The sequence below is a fragment of the Lytechinus pictus genome, chromosome 10 (genome assembly GCF_037042905.1).
Source record: "Lytechinus pictus isolate F3 Inbred chromosome 10, Lp3.0, whole genome shotgun sequence".
NCBI lineage: Eukaryota > Metazoa > Echinodermata > Echinoidea > Temnopleuroida > Toxopneustidae > Lytechinus > Lytechinus pictus.
In genome coordinates, this window is record NC_087254.1 from 28,166,034 (window position 1) to 28,190,420 (window position 24,387).

The window sequence follows — 24,387 nt, forward strand, 5'->3', positions numbered from 1 at the left end:
TTACTGCAATAAAATTCACATAGTCGAAACTCTACCTAAACATTTAATAGGCTTAAATGAACATAGTTCTTATTAACCACTTCATGAAAGAGCCTTGAAGAGAACAATACCACAGGCAAATATTTAATCCATTCAGTCATCAACTACATGACTACCCACCATTGATTGAGTAGATGCAGCATCAGCAGTAGGAGAAGGATCAGTTGTGTTACTACCAGCTTGTGAGGTGTCCATAGGGGATTCTTCACTCGATTGGTCTGTCTCTAAGGCTGCAGCACCATCAGTAATACCACCAGGTTTTTCTGTGGACTCTACATGAGCATCTGCTTTTGACAGTGACGCTGTGTCCTGAGAAGCTTTTCCTGAGGGAGCGTCTGATGAAGTACCAGCTTCACTTGCTCCAGACAAATTCTGTGAAAAAAGATATTTGTCAAGGATGAAAGAGATTGGTAATAGGTTAACGATTGTCATGTCCATCACCTTCGCCACATACACGATTTAATTTCTTCTTTCCTAATCCACAATTTTGGGGTCTGTTCCGAAACCATGGCCTATTGATTACCAAATGTGCTCATAATAATGATACTGAAACCATTGAAAATGCGAGCAGCCAACATGTGTATATACATGTGGAGCGTTGTGGCCCAGTGGATTAGTCTTCTGACTTTGACAAAGAGGGCCGTAGGTTCGAATCCCAGCCATGGCGTAATTTCTTTCAGCAAGAAATGTATCCACATTGTGCTGCACTCAACCCAAGTGAGGTGAATGGGTACCCAGCAGGATTAATTCCTTGAATGCATGAGTGCTGTAAGGCAGCTCGAGCTAAAGCCGGGGTAATAATAATAACAGCACGCCTCGGAATATAATATTTCGAGATGGATGGCGCTATATAAATGCCTGTTATTATTATCATTATATATATATATATATATCTCTCTCTCTCATTTGGGCCATAGGGCGAATATACGTCTGAAAAAGAGGTACCTTAAGGGGAATTTGTTCTAAAGGGGAATTTTTCAGTTCCCCTTAAGAGTTTGACAGTGTTTTTCATTGCCTTGCCATTGTCCCGCACGCTTCAGACTGTTTCAATGTGGACTACAGAGGGGGTAGTACATGTAGACTGAGGACTGGTCCATTTGTCTTATTTCGGGGAGATTAACAGCAGTGCAAAATTTCGGTGTGTATATTCGCCTGTCTGGAAAAACGGGTCCTTGGGGGAATGTAGATTCTCATTTTTCTTCAATAAAGTATATACATGTTTGTTGTTTGTATGCTTGTATGTTTTTGCATGTTTTGTTGATGAAAGGCCTCCTCTAGTTGATGTTAACACATGATATATCAGAAAGGCCTAAAGTTGTACTATAAGATGCTTTAATGAAATTCCCCATGACTACCATTTTTCCGCATTTCCCCGTATGGCTGGAAATAGCGTTATATACATGTATCACTCTTGACAAAGCAATTAACAATAAAATCCCAGGTTGTATGTCTCCTTACTCATCACTGCTTCAGAAAGCTAGAGTGGGGAGGAAAGGGACACCTGGTTAATAAAGCCAATAGCTAATATGAACTATACATGGCTCAACTATCAAAGATTATATGGGCATCTTTATATCAATTATGGTATTAGGAAGAGGCAAGTGGATGAGCAGAGTGGGAGGGTTGGGTTGAGGACAGAGGAGGAAGCACTGAATCAGGCAAAGTAGAAGGAGGGGGTAAAGGCAATTGCTACGAGTGTGAGGTGAATCTGGCCGCCCCTGTTCACAAGGATTTAAAAACTCTGGAATGATGATGATGCACTTGAGTGCAGAGTTTATGTAAACAAACGCCAGGGTATCATCCTACCTTCTTATTCTGCATGACCTTATTGAGGGTGGCCCTGAAGACCTCTCTCTTGGATTCAAGGTGGGTAGATTTACTGCTACCTGGGATGTCCGGGGAGCTGTTAGACTTTGAAGATGATGATGCAGCAGAAGGTTCAAAGTCTGAGGTAGGTGGTGGTGTCCCCGACAGAGCAGGGACTTCGGAAGAGCTTGTAGTACCCTGTTCAGTTTCCTACAACAAAAAGAAACAAGATACTAACAAAAGCAAACACAGTGTGTTACATTGTGTGTAACAATGCATGTTCCCATCTCTGTTTGTTAAGTTACATATACATCTCTATAACCAATGGCCACACAAAATTGTCAATAGCCTGCAAAGCATGACCTTGCGACCTCAAATTTTGATCCGACCATCAGTTCCATATGCATGCATTATTATACCTAATTAGTATTAACTTCACTTAATTTATCACAGTAGACATATCCATTTACATATATACAGTCACTTATCAAACCAAAATAATTGTTGTTCACAATTGATGACATTCTTACCATTGCTTCTCCTTCTTCTACAGGTTTCTCCTGCGACGACTTAGGAGTTCCCTGTTGGGATCCCTCTTTCTTCCTCCTTGAAAGCTTTGTTTTATGTGTAAAGGTGGTCTGTACCTCAACATCCTGTTTCTCAACCACTGACCTCTGTATCAAGATGACCACAATGTACAAAAATACAAAGGAACAGTCAAGATATGTATAATCACCAACACTAGAGGTAGTATGTAGTACATAAGGGTCATTCTCAGAAAAATGCTACAATTGATGGGAGGAAAAATCGTAAAAATGAAGTCTAGAAAATGGGTTGAAAAATACATATTGTGAAAGTACCATGTATGAGAAAGTGGCAACAGAAAAGGGGCATGTCGCTGTTGCGTCAATTTGAAGTACTGACCGGATTAACTCAAGCACTGTATGTCAACGTTACGGAGGTTAAATCGTTAGCATTGTTCACTTATGTTACTCAATTAAATCACTTTTGAAATGATTGAAATAGAAATGCACACCATTTAGTTTCAGTGTGGTATCAACAGTTTTATTTACTGAAGCAAAAATGTTTGCAAGATAGCAAAAATATTCAATATTCTTTTTCAGAAGCAGGATTTTACCAAATAACATTTAACAAAAAGTACCATAAAAATCATTGCTCATCTTTCGTTTAGTTTAATGTTCATAATTTGAATGAGGCAACCTTAAAATAACTTTCATCCATAACCTGAGATCCTAAGCAACGCATGACCAATGCTGGGAATCAAAATATAGTTTACCATTAAATCCTCTCGATGGCATTTAACCTTGTCAACCTTCGTTACGGAAGTTAAAATCAAGTTACACATTGCACTACTTATTCTGTTAGCTTAGGAAAATCAATATTAAGGTATTGGTATTACATTTTTCTTTTAGTTTATTGAAGATGAATGTGGAACGCATTGCTTAATTTCCCCCCCCAAAAAAAAAATAAAAAAAAATAAAATAAAATAAAATAAAAACACAACAGGAAACGGACAACTGTCATTTTTGTTGTCGTTCTTGTTCACAGTTGGAATGAGAAAACCGAATAACCGGGCCACAGAATTGTAGTTCATCTTACAAGTTTCTGGTCCTAAGTAATCCTAAGCAAGATCCTAAGCAATGCATGACCAATTCTGGGAATCCCAAGATACTTTACCATCAAATCCTCGAGTGGCATTTACCCTTGTCAATCTTCGTTACGGAAGTTAAATTAAGTTACAAATTGCAGTATTTATTTGTTAGCTTAGGAAATTCCATATTTAGGTATTCGTATAACCTTTTTTTAATAAATAAAGATAAATGTGGAACGCATAGTTTAATTTGCCACCCCCCCCCCAAAAAAAAAAATGTGAAAAACATAAACAGGAAACGGAAACTGTAATTTTATTGTCGTTCTTGTTCAAAGTTGGAATGAGAAAACCGAATAACCGGGCCACAGAATTACAGTTCATCTTTAAAGTTTCTGGCAATAAACAAAATGTAACAATCGCAGTCCCGTAACCAGGACGAGTTCTCTTGGTTACGAGGACTCCCGCCGCTTGCCAATGGTAAAAAAAGATAGAAAAATAGGGGAAAAAACATTTAAAAAAGGACATGGGGAAATGAATAATAAAAAAGTAAGGTGAATGAAACAAGAGGCTAAAAATTCACAAATACATAAATTATTAATGGAATCTATATGATCTAATCGCGATTTTTTTTCATTAGTTTGTTTTATCGAGATACGCAATTACGCATCCTATTTGTGATTTTAAAAAAAATGATGAATAGCTAAAATGTTTGATTATCGAAATACGTATTTCATTTATAAATTCCAACAAAGCGTGAGTGTTTGAAATACCCCTTTCCATGTTTTCATGTCAGTAGGCCTATATCGATTATTCAAGCGCTTTTCATGCACATTAAAGGGGTCATCCAGGCTGAAAAATATGATCTCGAACAGATAATAAGCAGATAAACAAAATACTGCATATATGATCAAAATTGAACAAGAAATAACGAAGTTATGCCATTTTAAATATTTGCATTATTTTAGTGAAACAATATAGTCTATGCATATCTTCATGAATATTAAAAGAGTTGATTGATGGTGTACATACATGTAATCCCCACTTGTTTTTTTGTATTGTATTGCATGAAATTATTTTTTATTCAATTTATATCCTCTTTATTTCATATTGGAATGACACATATTTTCAGCTCGCGCTTCGCACTCACTGCGCATCATTTCCTTAGCAAGACACCCATCCTTTTTATGATTACAAAAAGTAATTAGTAGAATGTCCCATTTTGGGGACTAAACCTCAAAAAGCGCGCGTTTTACCTTTGCAATAATTGTTTATTGGTTATATATCTTGTTCTCAAATTACAACGTCCAAAAATGATTGTTTTCATATCAAAATATGAAAAATTTACAGTCGCATCAATTAAGATACCCATCCTTGTGATTGGTACAAAGAGTGTTTAGAATGTCAAGCTTTCAGTCAGAATACGAAAAAAAAAATCAGCTAACACTTTGTACTCGCATTAATAGTTTATTCAGATAACATCCTGATCATTTTTACAAAAAAATGCTAGAATTTCAAGTTTTCAGATTAGACTACACAAGTTTTAGCTCGCGCTTTGCGCTCACATTTTTGATCGGTGATACATTAACCCTCCTCATGAGTCATTGCAAACAGTTTTTCTGTCTCTTTCCTCGTCCATGAAAGCTTATTTGTTTCTCATTTTTCCCTTTCTCTACACCATTTCTGCCGACTACAGCATTAGACAAAGCCATGCCACCTGTTCTGGAACTAGAATCGTGCTATCAATCTTAGCAAAGTACAGCAAAGAAGTGTTTTAACTTCCGTAACAGTAATTGTTACGGAGGTTAATGCACTTTATATAGCAAAGGAAATTAGAAATCTTAAGTTCTAAAGAAGATGCCAATATTCAAAATTTGTAGTATGAATTATTTAAAATTCTAAAAGCATTAAATATCATATATAATTCTCGGGAAATTGTTTTTTGCTGGCAATTTTCCCTCTTTTCAAAGTGATGTTGAAAATAAGGTGTGTAATAATAATTTGACAAGGATGAATAGCTATCATTTTTATGGGTAAATAGGTGGACGGTACCTTATATGATTTATATCTGTATGATCCAGAGTGATTCAGTATAGCACGAATTTGTAGCATATTCATGAAAAAATGTTACGGAAGTTAATGCGTTACGGAAGTTAATGTCTTTATGCTTTATGGTAAAACGTGGTCCTTATTTAGTAGCCATACCTTTGAAAATTGTATTTATTATGAAATGTGTCTCTTATTCTATATAATACTGAATCCTTAACAGAACTGCCAAAGTGCATATTTTCTTATGGTGCGTTACGGATGTTAAAGCTGTTTAGTCATACTTTTTATTTTTTAAGAATAGTCCTTTATTTCCGTGTAATACAGGAAACACATAGGATAATTCCCTATCAATTATTTATTAATGAATATCACTCTACTTGTAGACACATTATCACATAATATCATTCAGTATGAATGGGAGAAAAAACTTGTGGCAGTATTCGTTACGGAGGTTAAAATGAATTTGGGACAAAGTTAAAAGTGAAATTAATCACAAAGGGATCATCAAATACTAGGATAAGCGCAGTATGTCGGACGTTTACACCAAGCTGCCCTCACCAGACATAAATGTAGGTAAGAAATACAGACTACTTAGGAAAGAGAATGATAGTAAAATCTAAAAGTGACCCGAGACAGCGTCGATTCTAACAAAAAGCAAAAATAAAAGGCTTTTGTAATAAAATTAGAGCTTTACTAGTCACTGGTCGCATATGCTTTGTGGAGCTAGTCTATTGTTGTCATTTTCTTGATAATATTTTTGTAGAAAATGTTCAGGGTTGTGAAGCTAGTGGCCATAAGATAGTCGAGACACGTTTTTTGTGAATTGTAACATTTTTTTGAGAATGACCCATAAGCACTCTGTTTACAGTCCGATCTCTCTTATCCGGACAAATTGGAACCAGCACCAATCCGGATAAGGGATTTATAAGGATCTGAGAGACCCAATATTAAATACATGTACATGCAGCTGCCTCCCCAATGGTAACCACACGTAATCTATTGTAGTGGGTGTACAAAGACAGTATTTCACTGCTGTCGGTGCAAATCATAAGTATTTTTTTACAGAGATAAAATCGATTCGCTGCCAAAACTCTGGGATAATATACCTGCTGTAATGATTGAAGAATACATCGAGCATACCTCAAAAGAAAGAGAATGACTGGACGAACCTAAGTTTGAAAATTGGATCATCACAGCTTCACAATGTCAGCCATTGTTATACTGACTGTATGATAGATGGCGCTGTCCTTGATTTATATTTATTGTTTTCCTGAATGCTGCCTTGAAAGGTCTTTCAGTACCATCAAACTACAAAAAATTATGAAACCTAAATTCAAATCCTTAACGCTTCACTAACCTATATTAATTTAAAGACATAAATCAGCATTTAAAACTGTCCACAAAGTTCTGTATATTATTGGCAAATGATTCCTAACAGTGTGTACACTAAACAATACATCAGATATCAATACAGTACATGTAGATAAAAAAAGGTATAAAACCGTATTATAAAATTCATTTAGCAAATTGACAAATTTTAAAGGAAAAGGAAAGACAAACAGAATTGTGAAATATCACAAGTAGGCCTAGTCATAAGCCTAGATTTATTCAAAGCACTCACTTCGTGTTTAATTATCAAGCAATATTGAGATAAAAGGAATCCAACCCTATCTAGGCCAGGAGGGGGGGGGGGGGCCTCGGAGGCCCCCCTCAACGAGTCGCACAATATCTTTACCGTGCGAAATTTTTTGACCGCGCCACTCGCTGACTTTTTACTTTCAAGTCTCGCGCATTTTTTAGACAGAGTTTTCGACGCTCGGGTACATGGTTCCGACATTACGCAACATTTTCTATTAAATTGCATGTCAGATCAAAAGTTGCTAAACAAGTGGAACGCCTCTGGCAATCTCGCCTGCGTTACGTGATTTGATATACCAGCAGTGCTGACTTTGAAAAAGATTATTAAATAATTATTCATAAAAGAAAACACTTATATGATAATAAAATACTATGTCCATTTACCCAACATGACCTTTCACCATGATCATGTGACCTCAGACATGTGCAAAACAACTTGATTACCCTTATGTCTATGTTTTATGAGCTACATGTGTAGATCCATAAACTTTTTAAGTTATGATGCTAATTCAACAAATACCGTAAGTAACGGTGTATTAACCGCACCTTTTTCTCGGCGGGATATAAGCAAAAGTCGGGGGTGCGGTTTATCCACGGTGACGGGTCTGAGCCCACCCGCGTAAACCCTCCCGAACATGTAAGAAGTCTGCCAGTTCACAACACATCGAGTGGCCGGGCGTAGCCGCCCAGGGCAATGTCGTTTAGAGGGGTATGAGCCGCGGGTAATGGGAAGCGAATCAAATAGTGTCCATAACAGATGCACCCTCCTTCATGACACTAATTTCGACTTTATTCTCGATTCAAAGCAGCGAAGTTCCCTGGCTAAGTTCAAAGAGACGCAAAGCATTCTCGGTAATAATTTGTCACAGCTGAGCAAGAGCCGAGAGCTAGCTTGCGTTGTATTGTGGTTTTAGTGCGACTTAAGCTGGCGCTATTCATTTTAACCCCTCAAAGTCCCGTTTCGCGCCAGCTTATTTTTTTCTTTCCTGTTTGCTTTTCATAAGATACCATGTACATCGTGCACCACGTATGAGAGAGACGGCACGAAGCCGTAAAACAACTGGAAAAAATGCCAATTTCTTTATTTTGTAGATGAATTGATCAAGAACAGCAGATTTCCGCATACCGGTAATCTCTTTGAATACTTTGGAATCTTTAACTTAGTTTTTGTTTCTTCGTACCTCATATATGCAAGTAAATGTGAGAAGGATTTTTTTTTTTTTTTTTTTTTTTAGTCCAAAGTTGGGGGTGCGGTTAATACACGGGTGCGGTTAATACACCGTTACTTACGGTACCCCAAACATGGCCAAAGTTCATTGACCGTAAATAACCTTTGATTTTGGTCATGTGACCTAAAACAACAACAAGATAATCAGGAATACATGGTTATTCTTATGTCCCAAGTTTCCATGAACTAGATTAATAAACTTTTAAGTTATGATGACAATTCCACAATTACCCCCAACTTTATCAAAGTTCATTGACCCTAAATGACCTTTGATTTTGGTCATGTGACCTAAAACACACAAAATATTCAGGGATACATGGTCACTCTTATGTTCCAAGTTTCTATGAACTAGATCTATAAACTTTTTAAGTTATGATAATTCCACAAATACCCCCAACTTTATCAAAGTTCGTTGACCCTAAATGACCTTTGATTTTGGTCATGTGACCTGAAACACACACAAAATATTCAGGGATACATGGTCACTCTTATGTCCCAAGTTTCTATGAACTAGATCTATAAACTTTTTAAGTTATGATAATTTCACAATTACCCCCAACATTATCAAAGTTCGTTGACCATAAATGACCTTTGACCTTGGTCATGTGACCTGAAAATCGCACAGGATGTTCAGAGATACCTAATTGCTCTTATGTTTAAGTTTCATCAACTAGATCCATAAAATTTCGAAGTTATGATGATGATTCCACAACTACCCCCAACATGGTCAAAGTTCGTTGACCCTAAGTGACCTTTGACCTCGGTCATGTGACCTGAAACTTAGGCAGGATCTTCAATGATACACTATCACCCTTATGTCTTAATTTCATGAACTAGGTCCATACACTTTCGAAGTTATGACGACATTTCAAAAACTTAACCTTGGTTAAGATTTCGATATTGATTCCCCCAACATGGTCTAAGTTCATTGACCCTACATGACCTTTGACCTTGGTCATGTGACCTGAAACTCAAGCAGAATGTTCAGTAATACTTGATTACCCTTATGTCCAAGTTTCATGAACTAGGTCCATATACTTTCTAAGTTATGACATTTCAAAAACTTAACCTTGGTTAAGATTTCAATGTTGACGACGCCGCCGCCGTCGGAAAAGCGGCGCCTATAGTCTCGCTCTGCTATGCAGGCGAGACAAAAGCGTGATTTCGTGTACAAAGTCAATGCAAATTGTGTTTTCAACCAAAATCTTTAAAGTATGATTATTTCTAGTTTTGTTTGTATAAATGGATTTTTTTATGCCGTTTATGATCTCAAAAGAGCCAACAAACTTCATTAAAAAAAACACTGAAAAAAAAACAATAGATAAAAAAAAGATACATAAGAAATTGCAAAAACAATACGTAAGAAATTGATCTGATCTGATGGCAATTTTGGGGGAAAAAAGAACACCACAAAGAGTTTCTACACCAAAAATTAGAATATATGGAACTTCATTTAGGAAGTAACAGGAAAAAGCATGATTTTGCATACTAATTGTAAACGCAGAAATTAGCATAATCAATCAATCGTAATTTGCATGAAATATATTGATATAGAATTTTGTAGATTATATCCCAGACAACCTGCGCCAATTTTCGGCGCGATTGCGCAATTGACGGCCGAGATCTCAAGGGGGGCCTCCCGCCAAATGATCTCCCAAAATACCATTCAGCACTCAAAAGAAATGAAATTATTCACTTGGGCCTTGTAAAACAAATATTTTAAAGAGACCATTGACTTTTAACATGCACCAAGCACAATCTATAATTAGACAAAATGATAACTGAATCTCACCTCCTTGACTTGGATGAGAAGATCTTCGTATTTCCGTTCAAGCTTATCATACCTGTCCTTCCAGGAGTTGGACTCCTGCTGCCAGTGGGCCTGAGCTTCGTACATGACGTTCGTCTTTTGATTAAAGGTCTGGACCAATCTCTCATACTTTTCCTTGATAGACTGAGCAAAATCTTTCCACTCCTATAATGGGTAAATTTATTTACATGTGTATAAAAAAAAATCATCCATAGTCAATTCTTCACACATTACATAATACAGATGGACAATAAATAAAAGAGGCGGTAATAGGAATCCTTTAGTGCCAGTACTTTTTTTGTCCTTTACCCAATATGATAATCACAGGTTCTGCTTGATTGCGAACCACGCAATCAGATAGTATTTTCGTTTACATCAATCCATTCATGTGTAAACACAAAACATGATATGTCTAGCAATTTTTGATGGATTATGTATTTTGAATTTCTTTAGATTTCTCCATGGACATGATTTGGAAAAGCTGGAAGACCATCATCTTTCCAGGAGTATTTTTCAGATCATATGTACCTACCAGTTAATATGAAATCCAGTTAGTTTGAAAGACATGCTTTTAGTGACATTTTTAATTTTGAGGAAAATATAAAGATAGTGTAACATGGTTTAACCTACAAAAAAATTGTAGAAGACGGATTGCAGCTACATGTAGTTCACTCAATTTGACTTGGCACAAAACATGCAAACAAATACATGTATCATGGTAAAGGTGTGACCACCTACATGTACATGACCATTTTTTAACAGAATCATGGAATAGGCAGTGCAAAAGTTCCCATTTTCACCTTTTTCTCAACATAATTGCCATGCTGATTTCATTTCATATTACAACTATTAATACTCCTCTGGTTGAATAACAATTTAATTTTCTACAAACTAAAAAGCAAATAAAAATTTCTAACATCTCAACAGGGCTTAATATTAATATGCATATTGTTTATATAAAAAAAAAGCTGCCTTACACTGTGTGAGAAAATGACAGGTTTTTTACTTGCTTCGAGGTCGGCAACTTCTTCAGACTCAGTTGGACATTCGATACCTGTAGAGAAAATACATAGCATAATTGTGTTTAATAACATGCACATGTACAATGTAGTTAAATGTCGCTGTGTCAAATACCTTGTAAGTTTACCTTTCATAAGTCGCATAATCGCCTACTATTTAGTCAAAGAAATTTGCAGACCAGACAACTTCATAAATACAGTAAAAAAAAATTATGGGATCCCAAAATACTTATTACTATCTCAGGGTGTGTTCAAAATGATGATTTTTTTAATTTAAACAGTAATATGAATGGCTCTTTGTTCTGCACATGTACATGTAGAGCGGGGACCTATAAGCAATTACAAAACGCAGAACACAAACTGATCAGCAGTATACTGTTCAGTTAAGAAAATATAAAGCCGATTAGACCGAGTTCGTCTTTAAATTTCCTGCTCTCATTAGCACAGCTTGCTGCGCAATTTGATCCATCACAGGTACGGGCTTGTGTAGGCTTTCACTGTGAGAGCAATCCTAAAGACCTTTCACAACTCAATCATGTTCAGTGTTGCATTTCATAGCATTTGCGATACTGAAGGTCATAAAATCTGAGCTGATCGCATTTCCAAACGCAAGTTTTTTGGCATTCAAATTTTCAGGAGCTGAAAGTTTCATCTTACAAACAGGAATGGGGGACATAAAACACACCATTTGTTTTTTTATATTTGCGTTTTGTAAATTGGCTTTCCATCATGATTGATGTTGCTGTTTGAAATTGAAAATCGACATTGAATGCACCCTCAATCGGATCTTGGCCATGCATTGCCAAAACAATCCGGGGGGGGGGGGCCACTTCCATTGATGGGTGGATACCATGCACGACCAAGGGGTCTGGAAAAGCACCCTAAACAAGTATTTTCCATATTCTGAAATTGCACCCCTTAACAAGTATTGGCGTGTGAACCCAACCCTTCACAAGTATTCCCTGAATTGAACCCCAAAACAAGTACAGCAATATTTTAGTTATGTCACGGACGTCAGTTTTACCTTCACCTACTTCATTGGGTATACGGCCCAACCTCCCACACCTCGCACAAATCGGGACTCTAAACACGTAGTACATCCTTTAAAAAATATTTGCCATTTTTATACCATCGCAAATTTGACCCTAAACACATACATGTAGCTTTCCTAGCGAAATAGATACCCTTTTTTCATTAGTGTAGTGTTTTTGACACCCTTATTACGTTACCTACTTAACATGCCCTATCTTGAAAAAGACATCCTTTTTACGTGTTTTGGGGGTCATGGATGGTATCAACTCGTTAATGTAAGTGCCCCCCCCCCCCCCCCGAAACAATCCCAGAATACAACTGTACATGTAAGAAACCAATTGCCTGTTTAGAGGTTGAAGGTCAAGGTGATCAAAAACAACACTATTGATGTCTCTACTAGATTATGCACAGACAACAATAGTCAGCAAAGAAAGGAAGCAGACATACCAAGTCTCACACCGTTAAGTGTGGGACTCCTGCCTTTGGTAGTCTTTGCTAGCACGCCTGGATCACAGCATACCCCATACATTCTATAGATTATATATACAGAATACCTGTGATCTCACGCCTGTGATCTCAAACCAAGTCATGGAAAATAGAGCTCAGGGGTGGTTTTCTGAGATCCATTTTATCTCTGATAAAATAAAATATTTTATCTCCGTTAAAATCAGTGAGATAAAACACCCTTAAAATCTCTCCGAATTGGTATTCTGAGAACAATTTTATCTTCATTTTATCTCTGTAAGACACACCTATTTTTTAATCAATATCCAATTAGAAAAGCGCTTTTATAGCTCTCTCATATCACTCAACCAATGGAAATCCATTCCGCTAGGTGTGGCGAAGGAGTGAGATTGCGTCAATTTATTGACTTCAATACGCTTGCACTATACGCTTCGGCGTCTCTACAGAGATTTCTTTTTAACAAAAATGGCAATACTCTCATCTTTTTTCGAAGTCTATATCGCATCTTTTCAAGCATCTTTTCAAAGACAATATTAGTCAAGTAAAGTCTTATGAAATGCTTCCTTATTGTACAGGAATAACTTTAAGGTGTTGTTCTCAATGAATATATAATTTTTCTTAATTTTCATGCCAACATTTGGAGTTAATTCACCTAGAAATATTGACGAAATCAACATCGCAGAGATAAAATAGCCCCTACCCTCTTTTAAGTTTATTTTAATTTTTCTTAAAAGTTACTTGGGCGCAAGCACATCACCCGCGTTGCAATGGCCAGATTCGCAATGGGTATGTCTACGCAGCCACTGCTCTGTTGTGTATCATCATAGATACGCAAGATAAAATTTTAAATTTTATCTGAGAGATAAAATGACCTCAGAACACCGCCCCTGGTCTTTAAACTTGGCATCTCTGGGAAAGCCATACTGGCAAAATAGAACTGCTCAATATTACCGCAGTACTAATAACTTCAAAGATTTGTATACTGTGTAGGCCCTACGTCAGCTAGACAAATTTTGAGCGTGACAATATACGTGAATATTTCATGGGGCCTACATCAGTTTCATGTACATGACTGTCTGACTCCTAAGCATTATTTGCTAACGCTCCATGCATACAAAATGTGCATGTTGCATTCCTAAGAAATACGGTAGACTCGGGACTTCCAGAGGCATAAATGTACAGTCCAGGTCAAGTACATTATTTCAATAATCCTTTGTTTATAATTTGTTGCTGTTAGTACAAAGCTAATGGACATTGGGTGGTTGTACAAGTCCAACCCTATTAAAGTACTTTCACACACACAAATACACACACAGGTTGAGCGACTCAATCAATGGTTGTGTGACATGTATTTGTGTGTAGTGTGTATGACCTGTGCTTACAATGCAGAGTATACAGCTCCTGTGCTGTGTGTAATAGTACCAAAAAGATATTTATAGTCAGATTGCAGTTTGCAATGTGTTTCCTTCTACTGTAAATGTAGAAGTATAGTATGGTACAGTTCTGTACTCATCTAGTTCACAGTTACTCTACATGTACAGGACTGGTCTAAGACCGTCAGACAGATCATGTACATCACAATGAAATATAAAAAGATAATCTACAAGGAACATTGCTTTGGCAATGAGCCAAGGGGCAAGGTATATAATAATAACACTGATTCAGTACAGTACGTGTACCAGCTGGCATGTACAGATCATATTGGGTACTGGTAAATTATGGGCTACATGTGCATGTACATGTACGTGTGCACACAATGACAGTGTACATGTAACACATTACATGAACATGTACATTTCACCATCCAATATTTAGATAGCAACAAAATCAACATTCCCCACCCCTTGAGAAATTAGTCTCCATATATATTTGGCGGAGCAATATTTCATTTTTACTATATAGAAAGCCCATATCCCTGGGCCCACTATTTGTTCATGATCAAAGACAATATAACTGTTGAAATCTGTTAACAACCTCCTTGTACAAGAACATAGCTCTGAGTCTGAGAAGCTGCAACAGGAAGTTCAAGGGTCAAAGTTCTATAGATCCTAAACAAGGGAAGGATTAATTGAATGAACTTGTGATCCCTATTGCACAATGCATATTGATTGTGGAGGCTCTGTACTGGGATCACTCACTTCCAGTACACAAAGGGAAGAGGTCCCCACTCTACATGTATACGTAAATACGTGTGCAGAACAGAGAGCCAGTGTGTTTGCTCAAACTGTAGGACAATACATACACTGACAGTGGAGGCTCTGTACTGAGATCACTCACTTTCAGTACACAAAGGGAAAAGGTCCCCACTCTACATGTGCAGAACAAAGAGCCAAGTGTTTGCTCATACTTCTTGGCTGATGCAATGATAGATCCATCCAAGAAATCAATGATGAATACAGAGAACTACAGTGTATTACACAAACTTGCTCTTATTAAATAGCACACAAAGGAGTGCATGGCTGAAGGAGAGGTCAAGTTAACAAAGACAAGAAAGGCCACTGGCCAACATGCTCAATAAGAGGATTGAACAGAGCTTTCTATGGGTCTTAGTAGCCACACCCAGATTAGATTTTTTGAATAGTTCCTTGGAAACAGTTCACTCTTATAAAACTTAAAAGGAGTCTTTCTTTGAAAGTGTAATTGCAGGATTGACATGACAAAAGATCAGGTAAAGAAGGTGTTTCAGAGCTGTCTGTAAAGTTACCAAAGACTGGAGGGTTACAAGTAGTCCATGGATCATTTGTAACTTACAAACGGCTTTAAAATGAAATACCCACTGGGACTCTGGATCTAATGCAATAATATGGCATTATTCATATAGTATCAGGGCCAGCCTTAAAAATCCGGGCCAGCCATGGCCATGGATATGTCCTCGGAAACTGACTGGAAAGTTAGCCCTTCACTGGACATTTAAACCCTCATTAATTTTCTTTCTGATTCGCATAAACTGTGCCCACTGAAAAGTGGTCTTGACCTAAAAAAATCACAATTTAAGGCCTGCAATCTATATTCTCTCATACCTCCTAAATATTAATAGGAAAAATCTGACAGAACAAAGCTGAAATGGTATAGCTCTGACAGATTTACTAGATGGCTGTATAGGAAAACTAAATACTCTGGGCAACTTTATGCCCATTGGTATGTAAAATGTAGGCCTAGCCGGCGTAGCAGCTAACTTCTACAGTATGTAGTACATGTAGTTGATGACATAACATGGGCTCACAGATCCAGGATTTTGCTTTTAATTAAGGGGGAGCATTTTGCCCAAATTTGATAAGCCCCCCAAAAAGTCATGACTCATCACATATTTACCCTTTGAACCCGATAGGCCGGAATACCGGCCCACCAGTAAACGCACATACACCCGATTATTCCGGCCTACAGCCATGTGACTCCAAAAACATGGATTCTAAATGTCAGGTGATCTTTTCAAAATGACGTCATCTTTCTAGTACGTGTAGGAATATTTAGTCGATAATTTCAGTCAAGGTTGGTGATGATTTCGGAAGGATTTAGCATAAGAAATGGCCCAAATATGCCACTTTTTTATGGTTGCTCGTGTCGTGTGTGCGGTAACACACGGTGTAATAAGCGGCGAGTCACGTGCTTACTATGGGGAAACAATTGGTATATCTGACTTTGGTGAAAACAGTGATTTTGAGCCCAAAACAGACACTAAAGTTGATATTTCTGTTTGTAGACTAGGTCTACGAGAAGGTAAACAACGTCAGGCGGCTCGGTCCAGGTACTAGCGGGGGGAAGATGCCGTTGGATCTCGAGTCATGGAAGTTTGTGAATGTGGTCAATATGTGCAAATAATACAGGGTATAGGTCACCACCGCCTCTAATAATTCAGGGTTCAAAGGGTTAAGAGAGTTTGGTCTCTGGAAAACAGAATGACATGCAAAAAATAAATTCTAGGGCATTTTTTTTTGGGGGGGGTTGCAATAAAAATTTGTGCGCCCACACTTTAGTCAATATGAACAAATGTAACTCTGTTATTGCTCTTACTTTGATGATTCAAATCAATAACTTTCATGTTTTTATTGCTGGTTAAGATCAACATTATATCACCATCAAATTTTATTGAAAAAGAAAAAAAAATGCTAAGAAAATAAATAATTAACAATAGTGGAAACATTATAATACAAAATATCAGCCTCGCAGGCATTATGCTATTCAATAAAGCAGCAGTGCTGACTTTGAAAACAACTAAAATATTTATATTCAAAGATCACCATTCACATAATAAAATACTAAGTTCATTGACCCTAGATGACCTTATAGACTGTGCTCATGTGACCTGAAACGCGCACAAAATAATCAGTGATAATTGACTGCCCAAGTTTCATGAACCAGATCCATAAACTTTCAATTTAAATGATGAAAACAATTTTAAAAATACACCTAACATGTTCAAATTTCATTGACCTTCAGTGACCTTTACCTTAATCATGTGACCAAACACTAAGGTAAGACAATCTATGATACTTGTTATACTCTTATGTCCAAGTTTCATGAAATAGGTCCATATACTTTTTAAGTTATGACATTTTAAAAACTTAGCCTTGGTTAAGATTTCAATGTTGATAATGCTGCCCCCACTACAGTTGGAAAAGCGGCGCCCTTTACAACAATACAGAGAGTACCTAGACAAAAAAATAAGAAGCTTGGGGGCTTTGCTTTATGAGTATCACTATATGATTCTCAATTTCACTAGATCAAAATTTATGCAATTGCCAGGTAAGAAATATATCTCTACAATATAGATGACATCTTGTGACCTAAGAGTCCTTGTGACCCAAAACTTATAATATGCATACATGTCTACTGACATGAACCCAGTTTATCCCTCCATACAGTATGTATCTGATCACAAGAACATACGTAATCATGCAAAGACTTTGTGATCTTTGACCTTAGCATTCTTGACTCTTAAATGTACTCAGATCCTTACTGAGCATATAGTCTGAAATTGATCCCCTGTGACCCCTCAATTTATGGTTCAATAATCATTGGGACTTTGACCTCAACCTTGTGATGTCAAATCCATCAAGAAATCATACTTCCAACATGAATAGAATGTCATGTGAATGTTGTATGAGGCAAATTAGAAGCTGAACCCTAAAATGGTTCTTTGATTAAGAGAACAGGATAATTACGAGTACACAACCCCTTTGATCTTGTGACCCCCCATATCCAACACGATAATTGTCCCTCCACTTAAAGTTTGAATTTGATACATGAAGCTCAGTTTCTTCACTAATTGCAAGAACATTTTTCAATGTGACCTTTGGCCTTGGACCTCATGACCCCCAAATCTAATCAGATCAACATCGCTCCCATGAATACATGAGCAACATTTGATGTTGATCTATCAGTTTTCCAGTTATCACATGAATGGAATACTTTTACATGTACGTGTCGGTACAGAATACGACCCCTGTGATCTCTGACCAGATTTCACCCTCCCAAATAAATTTGCTTGATAAAAGGGATGTGAATTTCATTCATTTAGGTATAGGACTTGAATATTTTACTGCTCAAGCTATAGAACACAACCCCCAAAATGAACCACTAAACTTAAATCTGAAAAGAAAAATAAACCAATAAATTGAGCTCACCTTCAATGACATTTTCATTTTCTGTGCGACTCTTCTTACAGACAGGTTCACCTTCGACATCCTCAACATCTCCCGTTAAGGTCCGCTTTGACGTGGTAGGCTGATCCCATCTTGCCTGAAGCACATCTTCACTCTGGGACTCCACCTTGGTTATGGCAAGTTCAGTGACCTCACAGTCCTGTGCTTCGGAAAGTTCTGAGGTGTCCATCTTGTCTGGTTCTGGGTTATACCCCTCAGACATAACAGGATCATCCTCCAAGAGAAGGTCATCATCAATAGCATCCATATCACCAGGTTCATGAGGTCCTAAGTCAACACTACCATCACTAATTTCTTCAATATTTTCAGCAGCCTTTGGCAAGACTGCGTCATCTTTTATAAGCGACGCTTCTTCAGATTGTTCAGGAAGGGAATTACATGTAGCTGTTTTGACAATTTCATCATCTATATGTTGACTATTCACTATATCAGATTTCTCAGTTGCAGAAGAAATCTTTGAAGAGTCATCCAGCACTACCTTGCATATATGGTCTATTTGATCAGCTGAAGGTTCAATTGAAACCTGGAATGGCTGGGTCTCACCGTCCAGACTTTGGACACCATCTGGATGTGAAGCTTGTTCATCAGCACCTACTATGTCCATAGCATCACAGTTTGTAATTTTGTCGTCTCCTGTACATGTGTTCTCGTTTGATAAAGTGTCTTCAGAAACTTCCTTTCCATTAACTTTGTGTTCATTATCAGGGATTTCTGAAGACATTTCACATTCATTGTTTTGGTCTGGTAAAGAAGAATTTTCAGCAGATATTTCATTCTTTTCTTTCAGGTGATCCTCTGGAATGTCAGTATCAAGAGTATCAGTTTTTTCAGAAACATCCATTAGACTCTCAATAGAACAGCTGGAACTTGGTCTTGATCCTACCCTGCTACTGCTGGAAGATGAAGTCCGAGGGGAAATATTGCCCTTTGACAGCTTCTTCTTCAAGTTTTCTTTAATCTTCAACACCATCTTTCCAACTGCAGAGGACATTTCAGGATCACCAGACTTCACAAAATCCCTGGTGATGGAGGTAGCTGGTGCATCATCTGATACTGCTTTCTGATCTTCAACTTTGTTTTCTGGCTCCTTACTTTTTCCTAGTTCTCTTTCCTCAGACACGACTTCTGACATTTAAAAAAAGAAATCATTTGAGAATATTTTTGTTATTGCTAGCATGACTCATATGCCAACAACAGTGAAATAAGATAGAAAACAAAATGACACATTGATTTCTTATTCCTACTGCTGGGGATTAGAATGTTGTAACTGTAAAAAAATATCATAGCATTAGTAATTTGTGACCAGGCAACTGAAACTCAATCAAACCAAGACCAGCAAGAGTGTCGAGAAGGCAAGCACATAATACGCCCGCCTGTAAAGCAGAAAATGGAGTTATTGGTCAAGCAAGAAAAGTGAAAGGTGGCGACTTCACCTTTGACCTTCTGACCTCAAAATCAATAAATTGCCCAGGTTAAGTTCAACTAAAGTTATTGTGTTAACAAGGACTTCAAAAGGTATAAAGATGAAAACATGTGACTGTGACCTTGACCTTTGACTTTTTGACCTCAAAATCATAGGCTTCCTGGGATCAATGCTGGTATCATACACACCAAATTATATGAGCCTAGATTAAGTTAAACTTAAGTTATCGCATTAAGAAGACTGCAAAAGTGTAAGATGAAAACATGTCGGTGTGACCTTGACCTTTGACCTAAAAATCAGTAGGCTTACTGGGATCCATGCTAGTATCATACACACCAAATTATATGAGCCTAAGTTAGGTTAAACTTAAGTTATGGCGTTTACAAGGACTTCAGAAGGGTAAGATGAAAACATGTCAGTGTGACCTTGACCTTTGACCTAAAAATCGGTAGGCTTACTGGGATCCATGCTAGTATCATACACACCAAATTATATGAGCCTAGGTTAGGTTAAACTTAAGTTATGGCGTTTACAAGGACTGCAGAAGGGTAAGATGAAAACATGTCAGTGTGACCTTGACCGTTTGACCTCAAAATCGATAGGCTTCCTGGGATCCATGCTAGTATCATACACACCAAATTATATATCAGCCTAGGTTAATATAAGCTGAAATTATCGTGTTTACAAGGACTGCAGAAGGCTACGATGAAAATGTCACTGTGACTTTGACCTTTTGACCTAAAAATCAATAGGCATCCTGGGATCCATGCTACATGTAGTATCATACACACAAAAATATATGATCCTAGGTCAAGTTCAAATGAAGTTATCTTGTTAACAAGGACTGCAGAAGGGTACGATGAAAATGTCACTGTGACCTTGACCTTTTGACTTCAAGATCAATAGGCTTCCTGGGATCCATGCTAGTATCATACACACCAAATTATATGAGCCTAGGTTAAATCAAACTGAAGTTATCGCATTAACAATGAAAAGTTAACGGACAGACGGAAGGACACCGAGCGTGATAACATAATACATCCCGTCTAAGACGAGCACATAAAAATACATTTTCAGAAAAAAGACGAGATTCTCATACATACATGTAACAAAACCAGAAATAAAGTAAAAATTTGATTCTGAAAGAGAATGTTTGCTGTTAAATGATTCGAAACTAACATGTATTACCATTGAATGATTACAGCCCAGTTCAACAGCTAAGAATTCTCACTTACACTGTCCATGTTATTTTTTTTTATAGGGGTCTACTGAGGCACTCTGCTTCTCCCACTTTGGTGCAGAAGTGACAAAAATATTAGAAGTCAACAAAAATTTTATGAAATGAGTCATCAACTCACACCAAAGTTGAATAAAAACACATATTGTTCATTGGTTTGGATGTGAGAGCTTGTCATTTCAAATTTTCTTTAATAAAATAAAGACAAAAAAAACACAAGGACGTCTTCACTAATTGTCACCTCATTAAAAACTGTCAAAGTCAAACCATTCACAGCATTATCATGTTAATTTCAATACTTGTTAACAGTGCTACCCAAAATACAGCATTGCCTAGAATGAAATGGAAAAACCACAAAATAGAACTCACCTTTGTCTTGCAATCTAGTTTCCATTACACTGCCCTCTGTGTCAGAGAGAACTACAAGGTCCTCGCTTGGAGGTGGTGTCAACGCCTCTTCCGTTAGGCTTATTGGTGCTTCTTCCGATAATGTTCTTGAAAGGTCATTCAAAGACTTGGATGGATCCTTTTCTTCTGAAACACTGACAGGACTACTTTCAGCAGAGTCTTTCTGATAAGGTTTTCTCTCTTTCACACCCATCCTTGCAGAGAGTGTACTTGAGGCATTGTCAGGTGGTGGGCTTGAAGCAATTTGTGACTGCTTTAGAAGAGCTTGCTTCTTCAGCATGTCACTTTTCTGAGTTCTACTAACACCTGATGTTGGAGCACTTTTCCTAGCACTATGTAATCTTCTTGGACTTGCACCTGCATTTTCTGATTCTCTTGAACTGCTGCCCTCTGTTTCTTTTGCTGAAGAGTTTTCTCCATCTATATGATTTGGTACAGAAATTTCAGTTCGATGGGGACTCCCTTTGGCATTATCCCCATTACCAGTTCTTGAGATAGGTACGCTAACTCCTTCAGGCTTTTTGGCAGACCTTTCCTTAGTTTGATCTACATTAGTTTTGGGAGGTTTACTTCTGAGAGATTCTATTTGCTGAGACATTGTTAACACTGCTTTCCTTTTCTGTTTTTCAGTATTGGGCTTAGCTGTTTCATTAAGAATTGCTTGAGATGCTTTGTTTGCACCAGAATTTGAAAGACCCGGTGAGGCTCCACATGGATTTGCTTTGTCGTTATTTAAATTATGGTTTTGTGTAGTCCGTTCATTATCTAACGCATTGTCTTTGGAAAGCTTGGATTCTTTACTCAATTGTTTTGAGTCCTCATTGACAGGTGTTTTCTGTAATACTGCGTGATTGCTCAGCTCAGCTTTGTTAGCCTTCTTGTATGTTGATGCTAATGGTTTCGGAACGTCTTCTAAACTGGAGCCACTCTGGTGCCTCCTCTTCTGACTCGGGTACCTCCCTTGACGGTCTTGGAACCTCATGGCTCCATCCCGGTCTCCTTGAGGAAATCTCTCAAATCTGCTATGTTCACCAATAGCTTCGTCAGGGTAAGAGGAAGCCCTTCTCCCAAACTGACCACTAGAATTGTTGAATTCTCTACTGTAAGAGTCTCTGCTCCCCCGTTTTCCATAATTACCACGTGGTGGCCAATGCCTTCTTTGCTCGTAGCGATTATCTCGCCCTCTGCTTTGATAGGGACCTGAATATCTCCCATCAAATCGACCCTCGTAGTCTCCCTGCGTAGCATTTAGGAAACTAGATTCCCTAGATGGAGGAAAGCGGCGATACCCCTCACCCCTGGGGTCTGGCCGATTCATTTTGTTCCCACCTTTTTTAGTTGAAGTTGGCATCGATCGATCTGGGGATAGAATGAAACAAATCTAAAGTGATAAACAAAGAAAAGTACCGTTGACTTTGGACACAACAGAGAGGGGTGTTGTTTCGTTTGATATAGTAATGGTGGTGATAGTTACATTTATATAGCGCTTAGAAACCAACATATGAAGTGCTATATAAATGTAACTATCACCACCATTACTATTAAACGAAACAACACCCCTCTCTGTTGTGTCCAGAGTCACCCCAGTTTACGGTATTAAAAATACTATACAATAATGTATCAATAGTTTAGGATGTATCTAATAGGGATTTCAGTTTGCATATCGAAGTTTTTTTCATGGTTGCATATACATCTCTAGTGAAAAAAAATCCACAAAAGCATAGATAAAATTAGGTAGGGATAATGACTTCTCTCATTTAAATGAGAAATGAAGTACATTGCCACTGTATCTTTCTATAAACAACAAAAATAAATTTGAGAAGACTTCCCTGAAACATGTTTAAGCAAAATATTAAATACAGTGTGTTTCAGGTGTAATTTATTGAAGATCTACTAAGATATATTCTATCTGGGATCTTTTTCATTGCATGTTGTGTCTTTATACAGGAGAACCTGTAAAACAGCTTCATACTTACTTCTCGTTCTCAAGACTTTGATTCCTTCAATCCTGTATCTCAACGAGTCTCCTTTTGTTATTGTATAGTACCTGATGTAAAAAAGAATTTTTAGACAATCAATATAAATGCACATTGTAGTGGTGATAAGGAATTCATGTGAAATAGCAAAATAAGGAAGAATCTCCACATATCCCAGAGTGTATTATTCTTTTGATGGTTATCTGTTCAGATACACATACAAGGGAGTATGCGAGCTAAGATGTCACAAACCTTGTATCCTTCAAAAGATGCATGATTGGAATATAAATATCACAAAATGGCATAATGACTGGTTTGCACATTCAGGACATATTGTTCAAAGCACAAGGGTTGAAGTTTCACCAGGCCTGATCATATTAATAAAGGGTTGATGTTATACAAAGGTTAAAAAAAGAAATAGAGGGAAAAAAAGATGAGGAAAGTGACTCCAATATGCCGTGCCCTGGACCAAGGAAGACTAGACTTACCCACTGCCATGCTTCAAGACAAATTTATTTGAAGATTCCCTCAGCTTGTCCAAGGTTACGGAACAAGGAACTGTCAAGTGAAGCCGTTTTCTTGCATCACCATCAATGAGGGCTGTTGATGAAGGAGTCACTGTTCCGGTGCCGCTGCTACCGTTGTCAGTGTCTATGTTTATAACAAGTTTGTTTCAGTAATACAACAAAAGATATGCAAAAGGACACACCTACAGCACATCAGTAATCCTTAAATAAAAACAATCACAATGTCATGTCATGTACCAATCAATTTGAATGAATGGATTGCAACAGGTAGTGTACTTGAGTATAGCTTAATCTCTTTGTCTTAATCCATTCATGACCAGCTCCCATTTCTAAGACCATATATTACGGAGTAAACGGTTCTCCTTTGTTCCCAGTTTAACAACCCATTCAAGTTCCTTTTAAACAATACCTTATACTGTAATGGTCACTTTGCCAGTATCGTATCATCCGTGGAAACC

At 37.5% G+C, this 24,387-nt stretch overlaps 1 protein-coding gene across 7 annotated transcripts in view; it reads right to left on the reverse strand.

Annotated features, from left to right (window-relative positions):
* LOC129269404 (uncharacterized) overlaps positions 1 to 24,387 on the reverse strand; it is a 52,626-nt gene that overhangs the window by 18,140 nt on the left and 10,099 nt on the right. For all 7 annotated transcript variants that reach the window (XM_054906900.2, XM_064105719.1, XM_064105718.1 and 4 more), the window contains exons 3-11: positions 23,891 to 24,053; positions 23,403 to 23,473; positions 21,388 to 22,785; positions 18,320 to 19,483; positions 11,157 to 11,233; positions 10,162 to 10,344; positions 2,376 to 2,519; positions 1,846 to 2,055; positions 160 to 411 (exon numbers count right to left, since the gene is read on the reverse strand). In XM_054906900.2, the coding sequence (XP_054762875.2) occupies positions 160 to 411; positions 1,846 to 2,055; positions 2,376 to 2,519; positions 10,162 to 10,344; positions 11,157 to 11,233; positions 18,320 to 19,483; positions 21,388 to 22,785; positions 23,403 to 23,473; positions 23,891 to 24,053 (3,662 nt within the window). The remainder of the gene's footprint in view (positions 1 to 159; positions 412 to 1,845; positions 2,056 to 2,375; positions 2,520 to 10,161; positions 10,345 to 11,156; positions 11,234 to 18,319; positions 19,484 to 21,387; positions 22,786 to 23,402; positions 23,474 to 23,890; positions 24,054 to 24,387) is intronic.